At 37.9% G+C, this 20,379-nt stretch overlaps 1 protein-coding gene across 4 annotated transcripts in view; it reads left to right on the forward strand.

The window, feature by feature from the left end:
* CD58 (CD58 molecule) overlaps positions 1 to 20,379 on the forward strand; it is a 121,802-nt gene that overhangs the window by 35,252 nt on the left and 66,171 nt on the right. For 2 of the 4 annotated variants that reach the window (XM_087888376.1, XM_087888377.1), the window contains exon 4: positions 799 to 885. The exons of 1 other annotated variant lie outside the window; for it this stretch is intronic. In XM_087888376.1, coding sequence (XP_087744502.1) covers positions 799 to 885 — 87 coding nt within the window. Of the gene's footprint in view, positions 1 to 798; positions 886 to 5,372; positions 5,460 to 20,379 lie in introns of all 4 variants that reach the window. One more of the 4 variants, XM_087888375.1, reaches the window with a different exon arrangement.

Genomic DNA, 20,379 nt, shown 5'->3' on the forward strand with positions numbered 1-20,379 from the left:
TGTTCGAAGTTACAAGGATACTGAAAAGAGTAACTTATGACTGTTTTTCACACTTACAACCATTTCAGCATCCCCGTGGTCACTGTATCAAAATTTGGCCACTTGGCAACTGGCATGTATTTATGACAGTTGCAGTGTCCCAGAGTCATATGATCTTTTTGTGAATTTTTGACAAGCAAATTCAATGGGGAAGCCAGATTCACTCAACAACTATGTTACTAACTTAGCAACTACAGTGATTCACTTCACAACTGTGGCAAGGAAGATCATAAAATGGAGCAAAATTCACTTAACAACAATTCTCGCTTAACAACAGAAATTTTTACAATTCAATTCTGACCATAAGTCGAGGACTACAAGACAACAATTTAGATTCCCAGGAAGACAGAAGGAGGGCTCAGCACCTAATTAGCCCCTTCTAATTCTATGATTGTAGGAGACAGATTCCTTATCTTTGTTTGAATTATCTCATTTCAATTGTTATGTCTGTTTCTTCTATTATTATATAATCTCAATATATTTCCCTCCTTTTATATATGTATATGTTTTATATATTTATATTATATATATATTTATATATGTATACATTATTGTGTTCATACCTAAATAATTGTTAATTTAATTTTTTAGTACAAGTTGTATTTTGTTGCAATATAATTAATACTTATGTATGTTGTCTGGAAAACTTGAAAGAATCAGCAAAAAAAGCTAAATTTAACATTTTGGGCACATGCACATAAGGATGTTTTCTGATTTCAGATGACTTTCAACATAATATTTTCAATTTTGTTTTTTAAGAACCTGATCATCAATCAAGAAGTAGAATACATTTAATCGCAATACCAATAATTCTAGTTCTAATACTGGTACTTTTCTTCTGCATAAGTAAGTGAAATTTTTGCAGTTAATTTTTCTTTTACTACTCTTTTTCTGGAAATTAACATGGAATTCTGAATTTTATTCTGAGTTCACAGACCCAGGCACACACAGACAGCTAACAAGCAGAGAAAAGCTGCTTAATATTGTGTAAACATAGGACAAAATACTATACTTACAAGACTGTCTCTATACATTTTGTAAACATATTTATATAGAGTAACCAAATGTAAATTATGTAAAGTATGCCTTAATTCTTAAAACTTAACTAAATGTTTTAAATTTCTGCTACTTTGCTTATACTACAAAAATCTTTCACTGTTTCACTTCCTTCCCCACTTAGCTCTGCCACTACCTAGAGTTCAGAACTGCATTTTCTCTCTGCTGGATCTTTTCTGCAGATTCTTCTTTGGCTTCAGCTGCCTCAGGCTCCCTCCTGATTCTTCTCTTTGACTATGGTGTGTCTGGTTCCTGCTTCCTTTGCTACATGTCCCTTACGATCAGCTCTTCTCACAGCAACATCTTCTGTCAAGCTTAAAAGAAATCACCCTTCCTTCTGTCTACCTGCTGTAATTGTTGCTTTTAGTTCTTTCTTTGGAAACCTACTGTATGAACAGCTTGAAAGTAATTCTATGACGTTTAAATTCGCCCTCCGCTTCTCGGCAAGTACCCACGAGTTTAAACTGGGCAGGTGACAGACCATTGCAGAGAAAAAATCTTGACAGTCTCACATAGCATTTTTTTCTGATTCAAGGCAGTTCATCTTTCCATGTACATCATGCTCCAATGAAAAAGAACCTGAAATGTTTAAGAATGGTATACTAACCATAAGAATTGGAAACAAGCTTCTGAGTTCCCATATTTTTTGGAAATATTTCTATTTAATTATTTTTTTTATTTTGTTGAGTACATATTAGATAATATATATAAGTATAAGCATGAATTGAATATATAAAATGAGTACAATTAAAGGGAACATTAGGACAGGCTGGTGCCCCTTACAGACCTCTTAGGAATGGGGTGAGGTCAACAGTAGACAGTTTTAGGTTAACGTTTTGGGGGTTTTGGGATAAGACCACAGAGTCTGGTAGTGCATTCCAGGCATTAACTAACTAACTAATTAATTATTAATTAATTAATTAATTAAGGGTTAATTAATTAACCCTTCCAATGTTTACAATAAGAATTTTACCTCCATATATTTCTAAATTGGGGAAACATTCTGTGGTTCCCCTGTTGTGGTCAGACCACTCCTTGGTAACCATGAGTTTTTCTGGTGGAATCCTCCACCACAGAGGGGAGTTAATGTCCTATTCTGTTGCTGGAGGCTTGTGGGGTTTTGGATGGGGAACAACAGACTTCAGTTCAACCTTGGCAAGACCAAGTGCTTCAATGGTGGGTTGCCCCTGGTTCGCACCGGTTCTATAAAACCGGTAGTAAAACTGGAGCGAGGCTCCACCCACTGACCCCAATGTCATCAAAATGTTCCTGCATATGCGCAGAAGAGCACACGTGTGGCTCCATTGCAAACCGGTAGTAAAGGTAAGTAGAATCCACCCCTGGAGTGCTTGTGTTTGGGGGTTATCAGGTTCCGAGAACTTGCCTTCTTTGATATGGTCTGCTGCAAACAGACCCAGTACACAACTAGGGAGATCCTTCTGTTCAATGAGCAGGTGGTAGTTGTAGCTAAGAGGCAGGGGTGGGTTCTATTTACCTCCACTACCGGTTCGCAATGGAAGTGCGTGCACGCATGCGCAGATCATTCACGATGACATCTGGGCGTGTGGGCGGAGCCTCCCGCAGCTATTACTACAGTTTGCAAGAACCGGACCAAACCAGGAGCAACCCACCATTACTAAGAGGCCTTTTACACAACTTCAGATTGTGTGTCAGAATAACAGAGTTGGAAGGGACCTTGTAGGTCTTTTAATCCAACCGCCTGCACAAGTAATAGACACTATACCATTTCAGACAAATGTCTGTCCAGTCTCTTCTTAAAAACCTCCAGTGATGGAGCATCTTCTGGAAGCAAGCCATTCCACTATTTGATTGTTCTCACCATCAGGAAATCTCTCCTTGGTTCTAGGTTGCGTCTCTCCTTTATTAGTTCCAACCATTGCTTTTTGTCTTGTCTTCTAATGCTTTGGTTGACCCGCTCTTCTCTGTGGCAGCCCCTCAAATATCGGAACATTGCTATCATGTCACCCTGGTCCTTCTTTTCACTAGATTAGACAAACCCAATTCCTGCAACCGTTCTTCATATGTTTTAGCCTCTGGCCCTCTAAACATCTTTATTGTTCTTCTCTGCACTCTTTCCAGGCTTTCAACATCTTTTTCATTTTGTGGGGACCAAAACTGGATGCAGTATTCTAAGTATGGTCTTAACAAGGCATTATAAACTGGTATTATTATTTCACATGATCTTGATTCTACCCATCTGTTAATGCAGTTTAGGATTGCATTGGCTTTTTTGGTGGCTGCAGCACACTGCTGGCTCAGTGATTGTCTATGGCTCAGCGGTTAATGACACTGAGCTTATCAGTTGCTAAACTGATAGCCTGGGTTCAAGCCCCAAGCACCATGCAAGGAGTTCCCATTCCTGCTCCAGTTCCTGCCCACCTAGCAGTTAAAAAGCATTCAAATGCAAGTAGATTAATAGGTGCCAGTTCAGCGGGAAGATTCCATGTTCCTTTGGTGTATAGCCATGCTGGACACATGAGCATGGAAATATCTTTGGACAATTCTGGTTCTCTCTGCCAAGAAATGGAGATGAGCACTATGCCCTAGAGTTGGACATGACTTTTATCACTAGGACTCCAAGATCTCTCTCACAGTTGCCAGGTTCCACCAATTCTATACTTGTACATTTGATTTTTCTTCCCTAAGTGTAAAACCTTACTTTTCTCTCCATTGAATTTCATTTTATTAGATAGGGCTCAGTGTTCAAGTCTATTGAGATCCTTATGGATCTTGAGCCTATCTTCTGGGGTATTGGCTATTCCTTCTAGCTTGGTGTCATCTGCAAATTTGATGAGTTCCCCTTCTGTTCCCTCTAAATTATGAAGATATTGAAGAGTACTGGGCCTAAAGTAGCAGGTACTCCACTGCTTACTTCCCTCCATGTAAATGTATTTCCCTTAACGACTACATGTTGAGTGTGGTTTGTCAGCCAGTTACAAATCCATAAGATGGTGATGCTGTCTATTCCACATTTTTCTAGTTTACCAAGAAGTAGGTTGTGGTCTACTTTGCCAGATGCCTTACTTAAATCTAAGTATACTATGTCCACAGTATTTCGCTGGTCCACTTATTTAGTTACAGTATTTAGTCAAAGAATGAAATAAGATTTGTTTGACATAATCTCTTAGCTTCTAGTTGTAGTTTATAACTTTACTTTCCTCTAGGTGTTTACAGATCTGTTGCTTGATTATTTTTTCCAGTGTCTTCCCAGGTATTGATGTCAGGCTGATTGGTTTGTAGTTTCCTGGATCCATTTTTTCAATTTTTTGAAGATGGGAACTACATCAGCTCTTTTCCAGTCCTCTAGTGCTTTATCTTTGAAAGATATGGTTTAATGGTTCCAAGATAATGTCTGCCAGCTCCTTCAGAACTTTGGGATATAATATAATCCATCAGGTCCTGATGCTTTGAACTCATCTAGGGTGGACATGTGTTCTCTTACAATTCTCTTCCCTATTTTAAGTTGTATTCCTAATCTATCTTTTACAGTTCTGTTTTTGGTAGGTTGGGCTATTTGTGTGTGTGTGTAAAGACAGATGCAAAGAATGAACTAAGCAGCTCAACTTTCTCCTTGCTGCCCACCACTTCTTTGTCATCTTCTCCCATTGGTGGACTGATTGTTTCCTTGACTTTATGGGTGTCATAAATGAGTGTCAGTTGCACCCATTCCTAGATCAAAAGTTTCTAAGGCACTCATGCCCTGTTCACCTCCAGAATAGATTATTGAAATGCATGCTATATGGGGCTGGCCTTTAAGGGCATCCAGAAGCTATAGCCAGTGCAAAATATAGTGGCGTGGACAGTTGTGTGCAGTCCTTGATCAGTACACATTACATCTCTGCTTTGTGAGCTGTGCTGACTGCCAGTTTGCTTTTGAGTTCAATTTAAGGTGTTGGCAATACCCTATAAAGCCATACATGGGCTGGGGGTTACATCTGTCCATCAGGTTTTGCAGGAGAGGCATGTTATGGCTCCCATCCACCAAGGAATGTCATCTGACAGAACACAGGAGAGCCTTTTCTGCAGCAGCACCTGCTTTTGGGGACATCATTCCCCAAAACATTAGGCTGGCCCCAACCCTGTGTTTATGACTTGGGATGAGTATGAGACATTACAATTGAAACATACTGATTTTTGAAACATGTGAACATCAACATTAAAAGAAAATTAAAGAGCAAACATTTACTGTATTTTATCATCAGAATTCTCTTTAATAAATACTATTTAATGGTTTATTCTAATTTGTTTTTTATTAGAGAAGTATCTGAAAAAAAGGAAAGAAAGTAAGATCCTTAATGAGTCAGAATCTGGAGCAAAGAATGCAAGAGGAAATTGTAAGGAAGGTAATAAGATTGTATCTGTTGTTGCATTTGCATAATAACCTCCTCTTGCATAAATATGCCTTTGAGTTTCTTTTGAAATGTTTGCTTTTTTACTTTCATTTGTTAGTGTATTGGAGGGTTCTAAGCATCTTCTAGAACAATTGAATCTTTATGAATCAAATTGCATGCCACTATCCTCTGAATAACCTCTCCTAAAAATGAAAGATTGGAGGGAGACCAGGGTCCAAAATTTTTGGGTCAAGTACAGGTAGTTTTTGACTTTCAACCATAATTGTGCTCAAAATTATGGTGATAAGTCATTGTGGTCATTAAGTGGGTCACCAATATAACCATGGCCAATTTTAAGACCTTTTTGGTGGCAGTCATTAAGCAAATCCATTTTATCCTATGAGCATTTTTTGCTGGAAATGGGAAGGTACACTGGAAACCAGTACAAAATGGCAAAAATCACAGTCACGTGATTGCAGGATGCTGCAAATGGCCATAAAGTTGTCAAGTGCCCAAAATGTGACCATATGACTACAGGGGAAGTGTGACCATCAGAACATTGTAATTGGGTCATTTTGGGGGATCTGTTGTAACTTTGACTAGTCACTAAGGAACTAGTCATTAAGTGAGAACTACACATATCTTTTTTTTTTTTTTTTTGGAGAAGAGGGACTTGTCTTCTTCAAGGATGATGTACCACTGTGTTTCCCAAGAATCTATTAACCATTTTTCCCAGGCAATCTTGTCGTTTCCACAAGTTCCAGTTCATAGATGTCAAAGAGACCCTTTTTGGCTTCAGAATCACTACATTCAGACTGATCCCTCATAACCCCACAAAACATTGTCTTTGCATCAGTATTGGCTCAGCCAATGTCCAGCTCCTAGTGAATGTAAAGGATTTTATCCTGTAGATGATTTGCAATTTTATCAGAATAACCAATTCTGTTCCAACTTTTCTTTAAAAAGTCCAGGTCATCATCACCTTCAAGAACTCCTCAGTATACTGAGGCAGTTCCCCACCCCCAATTGCTGCATATGTAGTCCTTATTTAGTGACTATCAGGTGATGAAAAAGTAACTTTGTGACTAATTCTTGCATTTACAACTTTTGCAGACCACTAAAGTAAGGTCATATGCATAGTTGTGATTTCACTTAGTGACTGCTTTATTTAACCAAAATGCTGGTTCCAATTGTGGTTGCTAAGCAAGGACTACCTGTATAGGGAAAGACTACTTAATTAGGAGATCGACACAACTGCCCAGATTCAAATCCTTGGGAAAATCTCAAGCATCCTCTGGAAACTGAGCAATTCCATAAGATATCTGAGGCAGATTAACTCAGTGGATCCCTGTATAGGTTACAGATAATTATCTAACAAAGACTGACATCAGTAATCCTCACTTTTGGATCTCATCTGCTTAAAGACTGAAACCAGATGTAACATGTGGCTTCACATCATGCCTCTACCTCAGCATACAGTTGCAAGAAAAAGTATGTGAACCCCTTGGGATTATGTGGAGTTTTGCATCAATTGGTCATAAAATGTGCTCTGAACTTCATCTAAGTCACAACAATAAAAAAACACAGTCTGCTTAAAATAATACTACACAAACATTAGATGTTGCCATGGTTTAATTGAACATAACATATAAACATTCACAGTGCAGGGAGGAAAAAGTATGTGAACCTTTGGACTTAATAACTGGTTGACCCTCCTTTGGCAGCAATAACCTCAACCAAACGTTTCCTGTAGTTGCAGATCAGACCTGCACAACGATCTGGAGTAATTTTGGATCACTCCTCTTCACAAAAATGTTTCAGTGTAGCAATATTCTTGGGATGTCTGGTGTGAATCGCTCTCATGCCACAGCATTTCAATCGGGTTGAGGTCAGGACTCTGACTGGGCCACTCCAGAAGGCGTATTCTGTGCTTTTGAAGCCATTTTTTTGTTGAATTACTTGTATGCTTTGGGTCATTGTCCTGTTGCATCACCCATCCTCTGCGGAGCTTCAGTTGGTGGACAGATGGTCGTACGTTTTCCTGCAAAATGTCTTGATAAACTCTGGAATTCATTTTCCCATCAATGACAATAATCCGTCCAGGCCCTGAGGCAGCAAAGCAGCCCCAAACCATGATGCTCCCTCCACCATGTTTTACAGTGGGGATGAGGTTTTGATGTTGGTGTGCTGTGCCTTTTTTTCTCCATGCATAGTGTTGTGTGTTCTTTCCAAACAACTCAATTTTGGTTTCATCTGTCCACAGTATATTTTGCCAGTAGTGCTGTGGAACATCCAGGTGTTCTTTTGCAAACTTCAAATGTGCTGCAATATTTTTTTGGGACAGCAATGGCTTCCTTCGTGGTGTCCTCCCATGTACTCCATTCTTGTTTAATGTTTTCCTTATTGTAGATGTGTCAACAAAAATGTTAGCATGTGCCAGAGATTTCTGTAGGTCTTTAGCTGATACTCTAGGATTCTTCTTTACCTCATGAAGCATTCTGCGCTGTGCTCTTGCAGTCATTTTTACAGGACGACCACACCTAGGGAGAGTAGCAACAGTGCTAAACTTTCTCCATTTGTAGACAGTCTGTTTTACCGTGGACACATGAACATCAAGGCTTTTGGAGATACTTTTGTAACCCTTTCCAGCTTCATGCAAGTCAACAATTCTTGATCGTAGGTCTTCTGAGAGCTCTTTTCTGCGAGGCATGGTTCACATCAGACAGTGCTTCTTGAAACCAGTAAACCCAAAACAGGTGTGTGTTTTTAAAGGGCAGGACAGCTGTCAGCAACACATCCAATATCATCACACTGATTGGAGTCAAGGTTGGCTCACTCCTGGTTCCAATTAGCTCTTGGAGAAGTCATTAGGCTAGGGGCTCACATACTTTTTCCTCCCTGCACTGTGAACGTTTACATATTATGTTCAATTAAACCATGGCAAATCTAATGTTTGTGTAGTATTATTTTAAGCAGACTGTGTTTTTCTATTGTTGTGACTTAGATGAAGTTCAGAGCACATTTTATGACCAATTCATGCAAAACTCCACGTAATCCCAAGGGGTTCACATACCATATTTTCCGGCGTATAAGACGACTGGGCGTATAAGACGACCCCTGACTTTTCCTGTTAAAATATAGGGTTCGGGCTATACTCGCCGTATAAGACTACCCCTCTTCCAACGCACACCAAATAAAAATTAAAAAACATCAACTGGCTCACCCACAATGTAAAAGCAGTTGTGCTAGACCCAAAATGGCCCCTGCAACAAGCAGGAACCCCACACAGCCACAAAAAGCCCCAAAAAACAACTTTCACACTTTACACACACAGAACACAACACAACTGGCTCACCCTCAATGTAAAAGCAGCTGTGCTAGACCCAAAATGGCCCCTGCAACAAGCAGGAACCTCACACAGCCATAAAAAGCCCCAAAAAAACAACTTTCACACTTTACACACACAAAATTCCACATACAGCTTTGTGAGATTTTGTGTGTTTGTGTAGTTAGAGTGAAACACTACAGAAACACACTAAATCTCAGAAAGCTGCACAAATATTATTTTATTTTATTTTATTTTTATTTTTATATGAAAACTAAATTTAAAACTTCCTAAACTTTAAATGGCTAGGTCTAAAAAAGAACAACTAAAAAAAACCCCAATTAACTATTTTTTTTAAAGCTCCCAAAGGGGAAAAAAACTTACCCAATAGAACAGGGGTCTCCAACCTTGGCAACTTTAAGACTTGTAGACTTCAACTCCCAGAATTCCTCAGCCAGCTTTGTTTTGCTGGCTGACGAATTCTGGGAGTTGAAGTCCACAACTTCCTGCCTGCTTGATTGCAGGCAGGGAGTGGCTTGCTGATGAAATGGATTCAGGCAAGCGAAGCAAGGCAAGCGTTGCGACTAGCAGCTAAGGTAAGCAAGCTGGAGGGGGAAAACTTTTTTCCTTTTACATGGCTCTGGCGATCCAACTCAGGGAACTGATTAGCAGGCAACTCAGCTGGGATCGCCAGAGCTTGGATCGCCAGAGCCATGTAAAAGGTTTTTCCTTTTACATGGCTCTGGCGATCCCAGCTGAGTTGCCTGATTAGCAGGCAAAGCTGGAATCGTCAGAGCTTGGATCGCCAGAGCCATTTAAGGCTCGTCAGAGCCTTTCGGGCTGGTCTGCCTGGTTACAGGAGAACGACATCCGGCGTATAAGACGACCCCCAACTTTTGAGAAGATTTTCATGTGTTAAAAAGTCGTCTTATACACCGGAAAATACGGTACTTTTTCTTGCAACTGTAAGTTCAAGTCTCCTAGCACATGAAATCTATAATCAGTCCAGTAGGGAGTGGTGAAATCCAGCAACTCAAGCAGAGATATACTATCAGCTCTACTAGGTAAACCAGTCCAGAAAATCAACTCTACACGAAAACTAGAACTACTTTTATTGATATTGGCTATAATAACAGAATCTTAAGATCTCTTTCTGTTCTGCCTCCCAATCTTTTTTCATGCCAGTGATCAGTGAGGTATGTGCCTGAGTTTGCTTCTGGGAACTTAAATACGATTTCAGCCCTCTTTGACTAGGTAATAGTTCTTGCATTTTTCTGCCAAAGTTTTTCTTATTTTCTACATATAGTTCAGCACCAGAAGTATCATCAATTCAACATGACGCTTAAGCCCAACCTCACAAATAAGAGTTTATATCTGGTTTTCTGCAGGTACAATGTGTGACTCTGTTAACCCGAAGAGCCTTTTTTTACACTTCAATTTTCCAAGTATGCAGTAAATAATGTAAAGGATTGTTGTTTCTAATATTGGAGGTCATCTAATCCAAGCAGGAGACCCTATATCATTCCAGACAAATGACTGTCCAGGCTCTTCTTAAAAACCTCTGGTGATGGAGTACCCACAACTACTGGAGGCAAGCCATTGCACTGATTAATTGTTCTCCCTAACAGGAAATTTCTTCTTAGTTCTAGGTTGGATCTCTCCCTGATTAGGTTCCATCCATTATTTCTTGTCTTGCCCTCAGGTGCTTTGGAGAAAAGGTTATTCCTCTCTTCTTTGTGACAGCTTCCCAAATATTGGGAAACTGTTTTTATGTCACCCCAGTCCTTCTTTTCATTAGAGTAGACATTCTCAGTTATTGCAACCATTCATGATATATTTTGGGCTCCAGACCCCTAATCCTCTTTGTTGCTCTTCTCTTCTCTTTCTAGAGTCTCAACATGTTTTTTGTATTGTGGTGATCAGAACTGGATGCATTATTCCAAGTGTGGCCTCACCAAGGCAGTCTGTTGTAGTACTAATACTTCAAGTGATCATTGTACTATTCCTCTGTTGATGCCATCTAGGAGTGTACTGGCTTTATTGACAGTTGCAGCATAATGCTAATTCATACTTAAGTGGTTGTCCACTTTGACTCCTAGATCCCTTTCATAGTTGCTGCTGTTGAGCCAAGTGCTAACTATTCTATACCTATGCATTTGGTCTTTCTTGCCTAAGTGTAAAACTTTATTTTTCTTGCCGCTGAATTGCATTTTGTTGGATAGGCCCCAGTGTTCAAATCTGTAAAGATCTTTCTGGATCTTGAGCCTATCGTCTGGGGTATTGCCTGTTCCTGCTAACTTAATGTTGTCTGCAAATTTGATGAGTTCTCATTTTATCCCCTCATCCAAATCATGTTGAAGATTTCTCGCCCTACAATAGAACCTTGGAGAACTTCACTGCATGCTTCCCTTCATGTAGATGCTGTTTCATTGAGGACTACACATTGGGTGCGGTTGGTCACCCAGCTACAAATCCATCTGATGGTGATGCTATCTATCCCACATTGTTTTATCTTACCAAGTGTGGTCTAATTTGTCAAATGCCTTACTGAGTATACTATGTCTATAGCATTTCGCTGGTCCACTAATTTAATCACTTTATCAAAGAATGCAATTAGAATTGTCTGGCATGATCTGTTTTTAAGAAACCCATGTTGGCTTTTAGTAATAGCCTTACTTGTTCTAGGTGTCTGCAAATCCATTGCTTAATTATCTTTTCCAGGATTTCCTCAGGTATTGATGTCAGCCTGATTAGTCTGTAGTTTCCTGAATCTATCCCCCTCCCCACCTCTTTTTTTTTTTTGAAGTTGGAACCACATCAGCTCTTTTCTAGTTCTCTGGTAGTTCCTTGGTGCTTTAGGAAATTCAAAAGATTTACATGGTTTTTTTTCCCCCTTGGGGAAGTCTTGTTTACTTTTATTCCTGTCACTGGTACAGTTGATGATGTCTTTCTTCTGCACGCTTGCTTACAGGAGGAGGATATAAAATGGATTGCTTAGCTCCAATAGAGTTGGCCTGGCCTGGGTTGGGCTGCATGGACATTGTTGTTGATTTTATTTTTCCTATGAGCGTCATATTGCCATTGGGCGACCTCTGGGGTTCTTCTTGTTTTTTTATAGTTGTTCCTTATTGTATTCAATTTGGTTGCAGTCTTTTAGTTTCTCATTTTGTTGTTTGAGTCTCAGGGTGGCTAGACTTCACAACAGTGGTTTTTTCCCCATGATTATGTTTTTCTTCTTATAAATATGTTTACAAATGCTCCAAGTAGTTCCAATGCAGGTACTTCCTTCTTTTAAAATTTGGTTTAATGCAGGGTTTTATTTTTTAAAACATTTTTTTCAATACTGCATCCTTTGGTTTTAATTTCAATGTTAATGTTTGGCAACCTATAATGTTGAAGTGAACTTGAAATGTAACACATCAAATGCAAATCTAATTGCCCTCAAGATATAGTTTGTAATCCATAGAGGAAAGAAGCAAAAGGAATAAAAGGAGAAAAAAAACCTCTCAGCACTTAGTAATTGTGAAAGGATATAGAAAAGTTGTGAATTCTCAATTGCTCACTTTGGGTCCCTTCTTTCTTTTAAAATTTTAAAAGCTTTAAAGATTTACATTTTTAAAAAATTTAAAAGTTCCATTACAAAAGTTCAGGTTTTTTAAAAATTGTTTTATGAATTTTTTTGGGGGGGGTAATAAATTGGTCTAATATATCCATGTTTATAGTATCTATCAGGTAGCATAGTACTTATTCATATTTATCTATTTATATTTAAGCTACTCATATATATTGCTTTTATTAGATAGTACAGTATTGATATCTATAAGTAGGCACAGATCTTTCTAAATCTATTATTCTTAATCATTCTTTAGGTGTTTATCTTGCTAATCAATTAATTATTTATTAATTCTAATCGTAGGTAATTATTTATACAAGTTTGATAATATTAATTGAACTGTGTTTTTTTAAAATAATCCACTAATAAGTGCTATATCTAATTAATTATTCAATCGATCTAAGATAGGCTTTAGTAAGTTTTTAAAACATTAGACAAGAGTCAAGAGACAATTGTTTTATGGTGTTATTAATCAAGTGAAGAAGTCATTGGGGTCAGTTAAAGAAGGTCAAGGATAGGAACCTAAGGAAGAGACTTTAAATAAACAGACCTCTCATACCTAAAAAGCAAGTAACTTAATTAGGATTCCAAGAAGTAACTAATAGTGGAAAACAGTGACAAGTGCAATTCAAGAAACTATGTTAGCGATGCAAGAGAAACTGCTAAATAACCACTCTGAATTAAAGTTGGATATTCATGTGTTAGACTCCAAGATGAATGAGATCCAAGCTTCAATTGCTAATAACGAGAGAAGAATCCAAAAAGCAGAAGTAAGGATTGAGCAAAATGAAAAGAAACTGGATATGGTAGATCAAACCCTTTCAATGCAGAATAAGGAAATCGAAGATTCATTGATACAACTCGAAATGGACAAGGCCTCATTTTACCTCTGTTTTCAAAATATTTTTGAAGATAAAGAAGAAGACCTGGGTGACAAGATGGCTGAGTTGATAGTGGATGCACTTCAGCAAGACAAACAGGAAATCATTAGAGAGCTTGATGAGGTCTACAGAGTGCAAACAAATTACACAAGAAGGAACAGACTCCCTAGGGAGGTCCATGTAAGGTTTGTGAGGAAAAAGTGAGGGACATCTTATACAATATAGTGCGAGAGGAACAAATCACATTCAGAGGGAAAGAGGTGAATATCTTAAAACAAGTACCAAGAAGAGTGAGGGAAGAGAGGAAGAATTATAGATTTCTGACGAGTCAGTTGAATAGAAGAAACATATTATTTAGATGGCTCCTGCCAGAGGGGATGTTAATCTCATGGCAAGGAAGGAAAATTAAAATTGACAGCTTAAGTGCAGCACAGGATTTCCTAGACCAGCTAAGGGGAGGGGAAGAGGAGCAAAACAGCAAGGAGGAAATCGAAATGGCAAACACAGAAGAAGAAACTTCCCAAGAACAAAGCACAAAGGAAGATATAGAAGAGGAGAAGAAAAGAGAAGAAGAAGAAGAAAAAGGGACAAAGAAAAAAACTAGACCGGTAAGAGCAGTAACTTTAAAAACAAATAAGAACTAGGATTTAGACACAAACATTAGGAATGAATGGTATTAAAATCCTATCTCTAAATGTCAACGGCTTAAATGATCATAAAAAGAGGAAGATAATTCTGTCAAAATTGGTAAAACAAAATCTGGATATAATATGCATACAGGAGGTCCACATAAAAAAAGAAGAGGCCAATTCTCTAGAATATACTAAATATGGCAAAGTATTCGTGTCCTTAACAGAGAAAAGAAAAAGGGGGGTAGCTATGTATGTCAGAAAAGGAATAGAGGCAGAATTAAAATATAAAGATGCTAAAGGGAGAATCCTAATGATAGAGGTAACGAGTGGTAACTCTAAAATGATGTTGGTGTGGATATATGCTCCGAATAAAAAGCAGGGACAATTGGCTTCCGGTTTGGTTTCTGTCGTCGCTAGACAGTCTTTTGGGACCGCAATCCCCGCCGCCCGTAAAGAGCCGCCTTTACAGCTGGGAGGCGGCTCGAAAAACTCCGTTTCCTTAAGGAAATGTGAGGAGAGCCGGCGAGAGCAGGTAGAGCCCTCTGCGAAGTCCCCAGAGTTTTTTTTTTTTACTCTTGGGGAGGAAGCAGGATGAGGCTCCCTATCCAGCTCACCGCTGCTCCGGGCTTCGTGAGAACTCTGCGCTTTGCAGAGCTAGACGATGTGACCAACCTAATCAGCAAAAACTAACAGATTGCTTGAATAAGCAGGATGAAATCCGGATTTGCAACTTTAAATCGCAAGTATTTGTAACAACCCTATGATTGATTTTAAGAATGAAGAGAGAGTGAAAAGGGGAAAAAAAAGGTTTAAAATGGCGGCTGGCTGAGGCTTGAGAAGAAAGCTGAAAGCGAAAGTCTTTCCATTTGAATGGCTTAATATGTTACAAAGTATTTGAAGCAATAGCGCTGGCTACAAGAGAAGAGAAAAATTTCTGTTTCATGCTTCTTCCTTCTTAGAGACTTGATATTGATATTGTGTGGAGAGAAGACTTTTTCTTTAAAAAGAGTCTGTTTGCGTGGCAGGATGGCGTTAAAACTGACAAAGCCAGACAACCAAGCTGTGGTGGGGGGCTCCCCCATTTATAAATCACAAGAGCAATTTTTGAGATCGCAGATGCAGAAGAATGGTTTTAAAGATTTAAAGGAATTTGTTGTGGAGGAGTTGGCAAGACATGATGAGATTATGAACCAGAATCTTGAAAAATTTAGACACAAAATTAAAGAGTTGGTTCAACAAAAGTATGATAACCTGAAGCGCTATATTGTAACAGCTTTGAAACGCTTTTCAGAAGTAATTCTAAAGATGGATAAAGATATCAATTTAGAAATAGAGTCTAAAATGAAGGAAGCTGATTATAAGATTCATAATCTGGATAATAAAATACAAAGAATTGAAAATGATTTGACAATGATTCAAGAAAATAGCTCAGAAGTAGAGTCTAAAATGAAGGAAGCTGATCACAAGACTTACAATGTAGATAATATAAAGCAAAGGATTGAAAATGAAGTTACAATGATGCAATTCAGATCCATGGAATTTGCGATCAGAATGAGGGGAATACAGGAAAATAACAGAGAAGACTTGAGAAAGATGTCTGCTGAAGTTCTGGCTGTGATTTTAAAGGTTAGTTTTGAAGAGGTATTCTGTAAGATTGATAAGGTCTACAGAGTAAATTCTTGGGTGGCAAAGCAAAGACAATTGCCTAGAGATGTGGTGATTTATTTTACTGATAAAGGAATAAGAAATGATATTGTGCAAAAGTCTTTTAACTCCACTCTAGAAATGAATGGAATGAAGATCTGGATATATAAAGAGCTGCCGTCCAAGATGTTAAAAGATAGAAAGGACTTTGGATTTTTGGTGACTGAGCTAAAGAAACAAAACATCCCATTTAGGTGGGATGCTCCAGTTGGTATAATATTGAGATATCAAGGAGAAAGATATCAATTAAACACTGTTGAAAAAGCAGAAGAATTTTACTACAAGGTTTTTAAAATGGGCCCAACATCTCCATGTATGTCATCAGTGTCAGGAATACAGGAGGGGGATAAAGAAAAGCAAAATGAACAAGAGATTGAAACTCAGGCTAAGCAGATGGAGATGGAGGTAATGGAAAAACAAGTTATAGAGGGCTTTTTGGATGAGCCGCTTTTGGATTCTCCTTCAGAGGCTATAGCTGGATCACCTATAAATATAAGAGAGGCGGCTTTGGATCTCGATTTGATGTCTTATCAAGTTAAAGACCAGCATGTAATTCAATCAGTTGATATACAAGTCCTAGAAAGGCAACCAGGGTGGAGAGCTAAACCACAACAAGTTAAGAAAAGAAGAAGCAGGTTCTACAAAACTAAAAAATTTTAAACTAAACAATTCTTTTTTAGCCAACAGATTAATGCCAGTTATTTAAGAGACGATTAAATATAATAAGCGGGATTTATAGAAGGCTGATACATGAAAATATAACTGAGGCAAATTACAGACTTATACTATTTTGAGAAGAATAACAGATCTCTGCAGTGCTGGTGTTTTTGGGATGTGGAAGATGGCCTGTGATTGAGCGGACTGGAACTTTCTATTTTGGACTCTCTGAAAAATGGATTACGTATATGTTGAGCTATAAGGCAAGAGAACTATGGAATTGGGGCATGCAGATGATCTGGCTGTTATCCTAACGTGGTTGTTGGAATTAATAATCTAGACAAAAGACATTACAGAAGATACCATATGGAATATAAATATAAAGTCACTCGGGGTTTTTTTTTTATATACAGAAATACTTATTAATGATGGGGGCAGATGGTAATTGAAGATACTGAATACACTGTTGGAAGCAGGACTTGATGTTACCCTAACATGGTCGATGGAATTAATAATCTAGTTGAAAAACATTACAGAAGATACTATATGGAATACAAATTTAAAGTCATTTGAGGGTTTTATGGAAATATCTTTTAGTGATATGGGCAGAAGAATAAAGATATTAAATATATTATGTATGGTAGACCTGTAGGAAAGTGGGTGATATAAAATTGATATGGTACAAGGGGATAGGTTAGATTACTGATTGCTTAGTTTAGGAAAAGGGATGTTATGTTTAGATATTAATATATTTAAAAGAAATATAAGTATCCATGTGGAGGAAATGGGTAGATTATGAGTAGAATAAATGCCAAATTAGGATCTATTATATAGTTTTTAGCTGAATGCTGTTAAATGTATAGTATACAGGGGATATAATAATAATTTAGGAAGAAATGTATAGCACATAGGGGGTGGTGTATAAGGGTGGTAAAGTATTATATAATGTGATATTAATTTGGATTTCATCTTGGAGAAGCCATGGGGGGAGGGAAGGGGGAAGGGGGGTTGGGGGGGAAAAGGGGGGGAAATTTGTATTTGAAAAACTTTTTCAATAATAAAAAAAAAAGAAGCAGGGACAATTCTACCGAAAACTACATGAACAGCTAGGAAAATGGGCACATAGTGAAATATGTATGTTAGGCGACTTCAACGGTATTGTAGACCCAGACAGAGATTATAAAAGTGGAAAAATTAAAAAAAAAATAAAAGGACACCCTTGCCAAAAAGCTTCTTTGATTTGGTGGATGAATTAAACCTAATTGATATGTGGCGAACATTGCATCCTTCTGATAGACAATATACCTTTTATTTGAACCCACAAAATTCCTGGTCTAGAATAGATATGGTATGGGCCACCAGGAAATTAGGACTGGAAATTAAGAAGGTTGATATGAGCACAAACGCTTGGGCAGATCACAAGCTCCTCGAAATAAATTGGCATTATATGAATAAGAGAAAACAACAGAGATGGAGATTAAAGACAGATCTATTGAATGAAAAAGAGTTTATATTTAAATTGAATGAAGAAGTAAAGCGCTTTTTTATAGAAAATGGAAATCAAGATACGGTGAGAGAAATTGTTTGGGATACTATGAAGGCTTATGTGAGAGGAGTTGCTATATCGTATATGGCATTTAAAAAAAAAAAAAAAGAAGGCTAGGGAGGCCCACAACGAAAGGTTAGAAGAAGCGGAAAATAAACTACAGCAAAACCTGGGAGACGAGGTGGCTAAACAAAAGTGGATGATGGCGAGGCATAGGCTGAATATTTTGGACCAGGAGGAGATAGCGGAAAAAATAAAAAGAACAAAGCATTACTACTTTGAGAATGCTAATAAGTCCGGAAGGTGGCTTGCATATAAATTAAAAAAAGAAAATGAAAAAAGTCAAATTCTTGTTTTAGAAGATCCTAAAGGTAACCTCCTGACGAAAGAAGAGGATAAATTAGAAAGGACAAGAGAATTTTACGAAGCCCTATATAAAGATGAAGAGATTGAGCCAGATAAGGTGGAACAATATTTGATGGAAGCTACCTCACATAACAGATGAAGAAAGGGAAATGTTGAATAACAAAATTACAATAGAGGAACTCAAAATTGCTCTTACCAAAATTAAAAAGAATAAAACCCCAGGTCCAGACGGACTTCCAGGGGAAATTTATATAAAATTTGACGAAGCATTGCAATTAGAACTATTAGGAATCTTTAATGAGGTCTTGGTTGGTACAAGAATCCCGGACACATGGAGGGAAATGTATCTCACACTCATATTGAAAGAAGGTGTTGATCCGAAACAAATTGCAAATTATAGACCCATCTCCTTACTAAATTCAGATTATAAACTGTTTATGAGTATAATAGCGGAGAGGGTGAAAAAAATTCTAAATTTTTGGATCCACAAAGACCAGAACAGATTCCTTCCAGGGAGACAAATTAGGGACAATCTGAGAACAGTAATAAACGTTATTGAGTATTACGAGCAACATCCCGAAAAGCAGTTGGCGCTAGTGTTTGTGGACGTCCAAAAGGTGTTCGATAACCTGAATTGGAGCTTTATGGCTAATCAAATTAATTTAATGGGATTTGGGGCCAATTTTAGGAAAATGATTGAGAATATTTATCAAGAACAGAGGGCGAATATACTCATAAATGGGGACAAGACCCGAATATTCCAGATTCGAAAGGGAGTAAGGCAGGGATGCCCCCTATCCCCTTTACTTTTTATCTTGGCATTAGAGGTGCTACTTAGGAAGATTAGATCTAATAAAGAAATCAAAGGATTAAAGATTAGGAAAGAAATTTTCAAAACGCAAGCCTTTGCAGATGATGTGGCTCTAATAATAGAAGACCCATTAGAAACTGGCCCAAAATTACTACAGGAAATACAGAAGTATGGAGAAGTTGCCGGCTTTAAACTTAATAAAACAAAAACCAAAATAATAGTGAAAAATGTAACAGAAGCATACAAGAAAGAGTTGGAAGAATCGTTAGGTCTCCAGGTAGTAAAGAAAACAAAATACTTAGGAATATGGATAACTTCGAGGTATTCATCATTAAAAGAAGATAATTATACCCCACTATTACAGAAAATACACCAGGATCTAGATAGATGGAAAAAGCTAAAATTGTCTTTTATGGGCAAAATAGCAGCAATCAAGATGAATATCCTCCCAAAAATTTTATTTTTATACCAAAATATACCGGTGAGTTTAGACAAAAAATTCTTTTTAGATTTGAACAAAAGTATTAGAAATTTTCTATGGGAGGGAAAGAAGGCGAGGATCTCATATTCGATACTGCAAGGGAAAAGAAATATGGGCGGCTTTGGACTCCCTGATTGGGAAGCATACCAAAAGGCAGCTAAATTAGTTTGGATTAAGGAGTGTGTCACATTGCAAAATAGGAGAATCCTGACCTTAGAAGGTCACGATTTACAAGAAGGATGGCATGCTCATCTGTGGGACCCAAGAAATAAGAAAAAATCCTATTTCCACAAACATAAAGTAAGGGAGACTCTTATACAAACGTGGGAGGAAATTAGGCAGCGGTTCTACATTAAAGTACCAAATTGGCTTTCTATTATGGAGGCCCTGACCTCTCCGAATAGAAGAGATATTTTTAAATTTGGCACATACAAGGATATTTTAGATGAAAACGGGAATCTTAAATCCCTGGACACACTGAGAGACCAAGGCTTTAACCTAGATTGGTGGAACTATTTACAGATAAATTCAAGGTACCAGAAGGATAGGGATCAATATGGCATAGAAGCAAAGTATAGAAATTTAGACAAAATTATGCTGGGGGTGGAAAAGAAAATGTTGACAAAAATATATAATCTTCTGTTAGACGAGGACAGGGCAGAGGATATAGCCAGAAACCAGTTAAACATTTGGGAAAAAAACATTGGATATAGATTAAATTTTAATGATTGGGAAGAGGCCTGGAACAGGAATTATAAAATGACTAAAGCAGCAACATATAGGGAAAATCATTATAAGATGCTTCACAGGTGGCACCTAGCGCCACCCAGATTAGCAAAAATGTTTCCTAACGCTTCAGCAATTTGTTGGAAGTGTGGTAAGGATGTCGGCACCTTCTATCATATGTGGTGGACCT

The sequence above is a fragment of the Pantherophis guttatus genome, chromosome 2, assembly GCF_059756535.1.
Source record: "Pantherophis guttatus breed Tessera chromosome 2, ASM5975653v1, whole genome shotgun sequence".
In the NCBI taxonomy this organism is placed as follows: Eukaryota; Metazoa; Chordata; class Lepidosauria; order Squamata; family Colubridae; genus Pantherophis; species Pantherophis guttatus.